The sequence below is a fragment of the Corvus kubaryi genome, unplaced genomic scaffold (genome assembly GCF_017639235.1).
Source record: "Corvus kubaryi isolate FWS band 111438036 unplaced genomic scaffold, C.kubaryi_AGA036_p1.0 123, whole genome shotgun sequence".
NCBI lineage: Eukaryota > Metazoa > Chordata > Aves > Passeriformes > Corvidae > Corvus > Corvus kubaryi.
In genome coordinates this window covers 976,265-986,687 of record NW_024580658.1, presented here as the reverse complement: position 1 = coordinate 986,687, position 10,423 = coordinate 976,265, and the positions used below count along the sequence as shown (strand labels likewise).

At 56.6% G+C, this 10,423-nt stretch overlaps 1 protein-coding gene across 2 annotated transcripts in view; it reads left to right on the top strand.

Moving 5' to 3' along the window:
- IGF2BP1 (insulin like growth factor 2 mRNA binding protein 1) overlaps positions 1 to 10,423 on the top strand; it is a 20,793-nt gene that overhangs the window by 5,304 nt on the left and 5,066 nt on the right. The window contains exons 3-8 of one of the 2 annotated variants that reach the window (XM_042048273.1): positions 6,425 to 6,473; positions 7,014 to 7,065; positions 7,321 to 7,384; positions 8,594 to 8,866; positions 9,523 to 9,657; positions 9,836 to 9,958. In XM_042048273.1, coding sequence (XP_041904207.1) covers positions 6,425 to 6,473; positions 7,014 to 7,065; positions 7,321 to 7,384; positions 8,594 to 8,866; positions 9,523 to 9,657; positions 9,836 to 9,958 — 696 coding nt within the window. The remainder of the gene's footprint in view (positions 1 to 6,424; positions 6,474 to 7,013; positions 7,066 to 7,320; positions 7,385 to 8,593; positions 8,867 to 9,522; positions 9,658 to 9,835; positions 9,959 to 10,423) is intronic. The other variant, XM_042048355.1, reaches the window with a different exon arrangement.

The following is a 10,423-nucleotide window of genomic DNA, read 5'->3' as shown; positions in this document are numbered from 1 at the left end:
TAAAACAATCCCAAAATGAACTAAACCAACCCAAAAATGAACTAAACCAACCCAAAAGTGAAATAAACCCAAAAATGAACTAAACCAACCCAAAAATGAACTAAACCAACCCAAAAATGAGCTAAACCAACCCAAAAACGGGCTCAGGGACGTGGATCCTTCTTTCCACGCCCCAGAAAAGCTCCGATGGGTTTTGGGCTGGAATCCCTAAATCCGATCCTTTTCCCTTCCGGCCAGGCTGGGCTGGAGAACGGGAAATTCCAGGGGGAAAAAGAGGAATTTAAGGCAAATTTCTCCTTTTTTCTGCCCGGGAGCTTCCGGCTGCTCCCGGTTTTGCACCTCCAGGGACGGAAATAATTTGGGAATTCCGAGGTTTTGATGATTTTCAGCCCCCAAAAAAGAGAAAAAATTGAACGACTGGTGAAGGATTTTTCCATAAATTTCGTTCCTGAGGGTGAAAAGGGAGAGAATTCCATGAAATTTGGGATAGCGGGGAGAGGAAAAGGAAGTTGGGAATAGGCAAAAGTGAGGAAAATTCCTTTATTTCCCCTCTTCCTGCGTGGGAAATGTGGGGGAAATGTCCCAAAAAAGGGAGATTTCGGTGAAAACTTGGGAATTGTGAAGCCACGGAGGAGGGATTTGGAGGATCTGGAGTCGGAGAAGGAGAAATGATGGGATTTTGGGAATTTCGGTGGGAATTGCAGGGGTTGAGCCGGGGTTTCCAATGGAATCTGGGTCGAAATTTGGGTTCAAGCTCAGGCAAAGAAGCCCAGGCTGAGGGAAAGGGGGAAAGTTCCTCCCTTTGGGAATTGGGACTTTTAGGGATTTAAATAAAAAATTCCCAAAAAATAAAAGGAGATTCCTGCCCCTTCCAGCCTAAATTCCCGGCGGCGTTTAAGTTTTCCAGGCATTTTGGGAGGGGTTTTGGGGAGAATCCAGGTTGGATGAGGGACCCCAGCTCCTTTTCCTGACTTTTTTTGGGGCTTTTTCCCGCTGCTTTTCCAGGGTTGCTGGGTTTGGGAGCAGGAGGTGCCTCGGATCCAGGTGGGATTTGGGATTTTTCCGCCTCTTTTAAACCATCCCGCTGGTTTTTATGGAGAAAAGGGGCAAAACTGGATGGAATTTCCCTAAATTTGGGAGCTGCCGCTTCCCAAAAAAATGAGGAGGTGAAACCTGAAAATTCCAAGTTTTTGTTGGAGAAGAAGCTCTTTGGAGGTTTGAGGAACTTTTCCAAGGGCTCTGTTCGGGGTTTCTTTGCTCCACAGGGAATTTTGGGAAAAGTTTTAGGGGAAAATTCCCATTTTTACCCAAACTGAAGGAATTTCAAAGCTTAAACTGGGATGTGAATTCCCAAATCCGCCATTCCGGGTGGATCTGGGGGTGGGAAGCTGCCAAACTGGGGGCTACTGGGAAGTGACTGGGATGAGGAAATTCCAGGGTTTCCCCATCCTCAGAGTCCCTGAGCACCTGGGAATTCTCATCCTGCCCCGCTGGAAGTGTGGGACGAATCCAGGAGGCTCCGGAGTGGGAGCAGAAATCTCTTCCCCGAAAAGCCTAAAAAATCTGGGAAAACGGGAGAAAATTCCCTCAGGGATGGGGCTGAGCTGCTGCCCCTTCCCGGATTCCGGGCTGGATTTGGATGGGAAGCGCCTGCAGCAGCTCGGGAATTGTCTCCTCCCCAGGAATGGGGGGGTTTTTTTGGGATGAAAACCCAAATTTGAGGAAAGGAGAATCCTGATCCCGATCCCGGGGGTGAGCGGGGTTATCCCGGCGGCATTCCCAGGAAACGCGGGAATCCTTCAGGGAATTCTGCCTGGAAATCCTTGCTGGGGGTTGCTTCCAGGTTATCCTGGGGCTTTTGGGGCTGGGAGGTTTTCCTGGTTCCTGCAGGAATTCCGGGATACAGCGGGAAGTTTGGGAAGTTTCACTCCGTGGGTTTCCCTGGGAATTGCTGGGAAAGGGAATTTCAGGGGTTGTTTTGGGCTCCTTTCCCCGAAACCCTGGCGTGTTTCCATGGAAAAGCCTCGGGAGCGGGAGCTGATCCCACTCTGGTTCCGCTCCAGCCTCCGGAAAATTGTCCTGGCTTGGAATCGACAGATTTAACACAAAAATCAGGATTTACATGGAAAACTGCTGGATTTTTCCTTCTGGAAAGGGGCTTGGGAAGGTTGGGATCCTGCAGCCGTTTGTGGCTCATTCCCATCAGGAACAGCGCGTTCCTCGTGTCCCGTTCCCACCGGGAATTCCCTGGCTCGTGTCCCCTTCCCATCGGGAACAGCCCATTCCTCGTGTCCCGTTCCCACCGGGAATTCCCTGGCTCATGTCCCATTCCCGTTGGGAACAGGGAATTCCTCGTGCCCCATTCCCGTCGGGAACAGGGAATTCCTCATGTCCCATTCCCATCGGGAACAGCCCATTCCTTGTGTCCCATTCCCATTGGGAACAGGGAATTCCTCGTGTCCCATTCCCACAGGGAACAGCCCATTCCTTGTGTCCCATTCCTACCGGGAATTCCCTGGCTCGTGTCCCATTCCCATCAGGAACAGCCCATTCCTCGTGTCCCATTCCCACAGGGAATTCCTTGGCTCGGGTCCCCTTCCCTGGGCTTGGTTTTGTTCTGGGATCATCCCAAGAGATTCCAGCCGAGCTTTGGATCCCGGAGCCTTTTCCAAGGGGAGATCTTGGGCTATCCAGGTGTGCTGGGAAGAGCTTTGGGAATCCTCCATCCTCCATCCCCCATCCCGGGCCGATCCCGCTCTGCCACCGTTCCCCGGAGGAGCTTCCCTGCAGGAGCTGGGAATCCGTGAAAGCCGAGGGGCAGGGGGAGTTCCTTGGGAATGTGGCTGCAAGTGAGGGGGCAGGAGCTGGGAATGGGATGGGAGCGACCCCGGAGCGGGAACATCCCAGCTCTGGGTGGGGGGAGCAGAATTCCTGCCTGGAAAAGAAAAAAGAGAGGAACTGAAGCGACCGAAAGGAATCCGACCGTGGGAAGCGTCGGATGCGTCGGGAATGGTTCGGGTGCTTTGTTGGGAAGGACGCTCCGGAGCGGAGCTGGAATTCCAAACTTTCCCTGGCTACCGGAACGCTCCGGAGCAAACCCGGCCGGGAAAACGCCCCCGGACCCGCGGGGAGAGCTCCGGGCGTGGGCTTAGGGATGAGGCAGCGGGATGGGCTCGGGATGGGCTCCAGGCAGGGAAGCGCCGGGAGCTGGCCGGGATCCACAGAGCCCGGTGGGATCCATCCCGCACAATCCTCGCCGGGGCTTTTCCGTGGGCAAACAGCGCCGGAGATTCCCAGGCAATGGATTGGGGCAGAAAAAACGGGAAGTTTGGGCCCCCCCGCCACGGTTCCGGGGTTCTTCCAAGGTTCAGGGAGATCCCGAGGGAGCGGCTCCCGGGATCAGAGAATGGAGGAGAGGGGAATTGGGAACAGAATTCCAAAAGAAAAAGGGAACAGAATTCCCACAGAACGGCTCCCAGGGCCGGGTTCTCCCCCCCCAGTTGGAGCCGGGTTTTTCCAGCTGGGATTGGAGCGGAATCAAAGCTCCGTGTTCCCATCAGTGCCCGGCTCCGAGCGCTCCTGGAAAACCCAGACTGTCGGGATGTCCTCGGATTCCCGCAGGTTTGGGATCCACCTGTTCCCACAGGGAAATTCCGGCTCTTCCTGGCCCCCCCAGCTCCTGCTCCGTCACCCCACGGTGCCGAGGGGGCGGATCCAAAGGAATTCCTGACTTTTCCCTTCTCGGTGCGTTGGGAAATGTTGTGTTCGGTGCCGAAAGATTTTCCGAACGTTGGGAATTCCGGGATTTTGTGTGGATGAGGGGCAGAGCAGAGCAGAGAGAGGCTCCGATCTCCATCCCAGCTCCACGTTTTTCCTGGAATTTCACCAGCAAAACTCCGGCTTTGCCTTGATTCCTGCAGGATTCCGGAGCTGTGGGATCAGCCCTGGCTGTGGAGGGAGCTCCCTGCCATTCCATAATCCTAATTAATCCATCCTAATTAATCCATCCTAATTAATCTGTCCTAATTAAACAATCCCAATAATTCTTGACTGGAGGATTCCCAAACTCCTGGAGCCTTCACCTGCCGGGAGTTGGGGAAAAGGGCTGGAATTGGGGATTTTCCCTTTTATCCAGGGCTGTCAATCCTTATCCTAAACATTCCTTGGGATTCATGGATCGCATCCAGGCCGGAGCCCCCGGGCGGCTCCTGCTCCCTCCCGCAGGCGCAGTGCCAGCGAGCACAGCTACCGATGGTGCGATGGATGATTGACAGCTGTCAATCACCCGGATAATGAGGCTCAATTAGCCAGGAATTCCAGCATTTTGGGAGCCGCCCAGGAACTGGAGCAGACGGATGGGATTTGGGATCCCTGGGCGAGGCAATTCCCGGAGGGAGGCAGCGACTGGGATCCGCTTTTGGGATTTTCTCTGCTCCGGCTGCTCCCGAAACGTGGAACGTTCCTGGTGGCGGGAGCCGAAATCCCGGTTCTTATCCAGGGATCGGGGATGGAGCGGGAAATCCCGGCGCTGTGGGGTGATCTGGGAAGCGCTCTGGGATCTGAGCTGGGCTGAGCGGCTGCTCCGGGAGAAGCTTTGCCTTTAAACCTCCTGGTTTTTGGGATTTTCACCGACGGCCGCGGGATGTTTTCCTGAATGTTCATGGTCCAGCCAGCACCGGCTCTGGGGTCTGTTTGGGAGCTGGAATTTGGAATTTTCCTGCAGGAATGGGAATCTCTCAGCGAGGGGGGACCTGGGGAACCCCCCGGGCTCAGCTTTGGGGCAGGCTGGGAGCACCGGGAAGAGCCTCCCGCTCCGTCAGCAAACTGCAGTGGGAAGAGCACGGAAAACAGCCGGGCTTGCCCAGACTCATCCCGAACTCATCCCAAACTCATCCCGAACTCATCCCGAACTTATCCCAAACTCATCCCAAACTCATCCCCAACTCATCCCGATCTCATCACTCATCCCAAACGCATCCCGATCTCATCCCAAACTCATCCCGAACTCATCCCCAGCTCATCCCCAGCTCATCCCGTTCCCCTCTCTATCACCGGGAAATTTGTCCTGGCTGCAGCTGCTGCCTTTGGCATGGATGGATTTGGAGAATCTGGGGGATGGCTGGAATCGTCCTCGGGGCACGGCGAGGAGAAGGGGGGTTTGGAGAGTCCTGTGGGATTCCCGTGGGGTTCCCATGGGGTTCCTGTGGGGTTCCTGTGGGATTCCCGTGGGGTTCTCGTGCGGTTTCCTTGGGGTTCCCGTGCGGTTTCCATGGGGTTCCTGTGGGATTCCTGTGGGGTTCCCATGGGGTTCCTGTGGGATTCCCGTGGGATTCCCGTGGGGTTCCCATGCGGTTTCCATGGGGTTCCCATGCGGTTTCCATGGGGTTCCTGTAATTTCCCACATTTCGCTGCCTCAGAGGGCAAATCACGGCTGGGACCTGTGGCCGAAACATTTTTGGGAAGAGGAGTGGGAGAGGCAGGATGTCCCCCAGCGCCAGGGAGGAGTTGCTGCCATCCAGCGGGGACGGGCTCTGTGCCTCAAAGTGAGAATTCCCTGTGGAAAAGGGCAGGGCCGCTCCGGGATGTGCCGGAGCCGCTTTTCCATCGGCGCCGACCCCGCTGGATCCCGGCCAGGTCCCTGCTCCGGCTGCTGCCCCCGTGCCGGGACACTGCAGGGAATTCCCAGCGGATTCCCAGTGAAGGAGATCCCTGGGGATGCATCCGGGGGGATCCCGACTTCCAGAGCTTCCCCTGGGAGCTTCCAAAGTTTCAGTCCTGGAACCTGCTCTGGGCTCCAGCGGGATTCTGCCTCCCTGGGATCCGGGGCTTTTTCAGGATGCCCATCCCTGTTCCTTGGAGCTGCTCCGGTGTGGCCTGGCAGGGATTTTGGGGATATCTTTGAATCCCCATTTTTGGGCACCTTGAGGCATCACTCCCTTTCCGCAGGAATTTGGGGTTCTGGAGGCTCTGGATGATCCCAAGGCTGTTCCCAGCTGTCCCCAGCAGCTGCTCGGATCAGGATCCGGGGAAATTTGGGCTCCGGATTAAACCAGGAGCTGCTATTTTGGGGAAAAGGAGTTGGGAAGAGCCAAAATTGGGAGCAGCCGGAGAGCAGCCGGGGTCAGGAGCCGTGCCGGAGAGAACTGGGACACGGGAATGACGCCGCCGGCATCCCGAGGGGCGGCTCCTCGTCCCTCTCTGCTCCTTCGCCATCCTCCCGTTTACCCTGGCAAAAGTCACATCCAGCCCGCGGATCCGAGCGGTGCCGGAGGGATCCCGGAATTTCGCTCCCGGCACAATTCCGGCCCCATCACGAACTGAGAGCCGCCGGGAATCCCCGGAGCACACGGAATTCCGAGGCTCGCTCTGATCCGTGGACGTGCAGCAGCTCCACCCCAAAATCCCCCTTTTTTCATCCTTCCAGGAGCCGGAAAATCCAGATCCGGAACATCCCGCCGCAGCTGCGATGGGAGGTAAGAGGAGCGGATGCAGCTCCAGGCCTAATTCCCTAATTCCCTAATTCCCTAATTCCCTAATTCCCTAATTCCCTCTCTCCAGGATTCCATCCTCGGGATCGGAGTCGATTTTCCCTCCTCTTTGTCATTAATTGGCTCTTAATTACCCCCCTTCCTCTCCCATTACAGGGGGGAAATCCCGGGATGGGGGCGAGGAAAGCGACACCGCTCGGAATCCCCATTAATTATTCTGGAATCCCCATGAATTCCGGAATCCCCATTAATTATTCCGGAATCCCCATGAATTCCGGGGTGTTTGTGATTTCCCCATTGTAGAGGGAATAAAACGGATCCTCGCTTCCCGCTGGGATTTTTCCCTGGCTCTGCTTTCCCCCCCCGCTGGCTCCGACCTTGGTCCAGCAGCGTCCTGGAGCTTCCCGGCCTTAATTGCTTGGGAATTCTTAACGATCCTAATGACGGCAGCGCTGCCTTTAGGGATGGATGGGATTTCCCTGCATATCCCGAGGTAAATCGGGATGGTTTTCCCGCTTTTCCCAGGTTTTGGATGGGTTGCTGGCGCAGTACGGCACCGTGGAAAACTGCGAGCAAGGTAGGACGGGAATAAAATCTGGATTTCGGGAATTTCTGCCCGTTTCAGGGGGAGGAGGGAATAAAGCCTGGAAAAACCTGCTTGGGAATCGCTGGGGAGATCCTGAGGGGATTCACCCCTCATCCCAGGGGTTTTTGGGGGGTTTGAGCTGAGGTTTTTGTGCTAATTCCTGATTCTTTTCCTTCATTCCTGATTCCTTTTCCTAATTCCTGATTCCTTTCCCTAATTTCTGCCTCCTTTCCCGAATTCCCACAGTGAACACGGACAGTGAGACCGCCGTGGTCAACGTCACCTACGCCAACCGGGAGCAGACCCGGCAGTGAGTGCCCTGGGAATCCGGGAATCTGGGAATCCGGGATCTCCTCCCTGCCCCGCCTGTAGGAACAAGGATTTCCAGTGCTGGGATCCCATCACTCCCAAATCCCGAAATTTTGGCTAAAACCAGCAAACTCTTGAGGACACCCCTTAAATCCGATTGGTTTTCCTTCGCCTTCGGAAGGAATTCCAAGTTTTTGGAATTCCAAGTTTTTGGGGTTTTCTCAGCAGCTCAGGGAGTAAAACTTGAACTTTTCGCTGGAGCAGAAGTGGGGATTTCCCTGGGCTTCCATGATTTCGGGAATTCTGCCTCCGGAAAAAGTAATCATGGGGAGAAATATCCCAGGAGCTCTCGGTGGGAGACTCGGAGACCATTCCCTGCTTTTTCCCTCATCCCGCACCTTCCCCTGCCCCCTTCGCACCACGGAAAACCTCAGTCCTGCCACTTTTAGGGAATTTGGGGGTTAGTTTAGGGAATTTTCTTTGCCGGAACGGAGTCGGTGCCCGATTCCTGGAGCCGGGAATGTGGGAGGGAATGCGGAGAGCAGAGAGCGGCTCCTCCTCTGGCTGCCAGCCCCATCTACCGACAGCTGCCGGCTCCTGCATCCCGGGATTCCCGCGGGACGGGATTCGGGATGGATCTCAATCCCGCAGGCTCGGGAATCACTGCCTCGTGGGAACACCGGGACAGCGGTTCGGGATCTTTCACTCAACCCCTCAGGAGAGAGGGGAGATCTGGGAATCCCTCCCTGCTTGGGAATTTTGGGAGGGGGATTCGGGAGCTCTCACTCAGCAGAGATTTGGGAATCCCTCCCTGCTTGGGAATTTTGGGAGAGGGATTTGGGAGCTCTCACTCAGTCCCTCAGCGGAGATTTGGGAATCCCTCCCTGCTTGGGAATTTTGGGAGAGGGATTCGGGAGCTCTCACTCAGTGCCTCAGAGGAGATCTGGGAATTACGGGAACACCGGGCCAGGGATTTGCGATCTCTCCCCACAGTCCCCCAGAGGAAATTCGGGAACCACTCCCTGCATGGGAGTTTTGGGAGACGCTCCCCTTAAAATATTCCTGGGAATTCCCTCCAGCTCCTGCTGCCGCTTTTCCCTTCTCCCATCAAACTTGCTCCCCATGGCAGACCCCGTCCCTTTTGGGGCCGATCCGCCGCTCGATGGCCCCGCAAACCCCAGCTCCGAGCGTTCTCCCCCCCTTTCCCCAGAGCCATCACGAAGCTGAACGGGCACCAGCTGGAGAACCACGCGCTGAAGGTCTCCTACATCCCGGACGAGCAGCCGGGGCCGGAGAACGGCCGCAGGGCCTTCGGGGCCCGGGGCGCGGCCAGGCCCGGCTCCCCCACGCCCGCGGGGGCTCCCCCCAAGCAGCCCCCCCTGGACGTGCCCCTGCGGCTGCTGGTGCCCACCCAGTTCGTGGGGGCCATCATCGGCAAGGAGGGGGCCACCATCCGCAACATCACCAAGCAGACCCAGTCCAAGTGAGTCCCTCTGCCCGGAATTTTTCTGCCTCGCTGGGGTTTTGGGGGTTATTTTTAGGAAATATGGGATTTGTGGCTCCTCCTCGCTGTTCCCTGCCCCGGCCCTCAGGCTTCTCTCCGTGTCTCCCCATGCAAGGGCTGGGCTGGGACCCAAGTGGTTGCACTGGACATAAATTTGTGGGATTTCTCCCTACTGGATTTGGCTCCCGAGCTTGTATTGGCACCCAAGGAGCTCTTTATCCCTCAAGGAAGGGTTTATCCCCCAAGGAACCCTTTAAATCCCCCCAAGGAACCCTTTATACCCCCAGGAACCCTTTATCCCCACCAAGGAAGGATTTATCCCCCAAGGAAGGATTTCTTTGGGATACGAGGTGGTGGACACCCCATCCCATCCCATCCCATCCCATCCCATCCCATTCCATCCCATCCCATCCCATCCCACCCCATCCCACCCCAGTCGGGTGCTCATCCCTCAATCCCTCCCGCTGTTAAAAATCCCGTTTGGATTTTTGGGATTTGAGCTCCCAGGCCCCGCATCCCTGCGGGATATCCAGCCCACAGTTCCCTCCTCTTGCCTTCCTGGGTGCAATTCCAAATTTAGGGCAGAGCGGGAGCTCCGGGGAGCCACTCCCAGGGCCCATCCCGAGTTTTTGTAGGATCGACGTGCACCGGAAGGAGAACGCGGGAGCGGCAGAAAAAGCCATCAGCATCCACTCCACGCCCGAGGGCTGCTCAGCCGCCTGCAGGATGATCCTGGACATCATGCAGAAGGAGGCCAAGGACACCAAGACGTAAGAATTCCCACGGATCCCACCCCAGGGTCTGCCCCGGGCTCCGTGGTGCAGGAATTTCGTGTTTGGGGACTCCAAGTGATGGGGTTTGAGCTTCCCCCATCCCTCTGTGCCAACCCCTCCTTTCCCTGCTTCCACAATCCCTCCTGTGGGGTTTTCCCCCCGCTCCCGTTCCCAGGGCTGAGGAGGTGCCGCTGAAAATCCTGGCCCACAACAACTTTGTGGGGCGCCTGATCGGCAAAGAGGGCCGGAACCTCAAGAAGGTGGAGCAGGACACGGAGACCAAAATCACCATCTCCTCGTAAGGATTCCCCCGGGAAACGGGGTGGGAATTCCTCACTCTGGGATGGGTGGGGGAGGAGGATGAGGATGGGAGTGGGGGGAGAGGTTTTAGTCCCCAAAGTTCTCTCGGGGAACTTTGGTGTTGGATTTTCTGTACTCCCTTTTCCCATCCCCTCTGGGATCCCTTTGGGGTCCCTTCTCCATCCCTTTGAGGTTCCTTCCCTATTCCTTCAGTGTTCTCTGTAGTGTCCCCACCTCTTTGCTGCCCCCTCCCACCCTTTCGGGGCTGCAGCTCTCAGCACTGCCCAGTTTGGTGTCCAGAACTGGGATTTTCCTGTAAAACCCCATTTTTGGGGAAGGCAGAGAGAACCCCCCGGCTCAAACCCCATCCCCTGCCCTGGCCATGTCCCCATCCCCTTCCCCGGCCGTGTCCCCATCCCTTCCCCGGCCATGTCCCCATCCCTTCCCCGGCCGTGTCCCCATC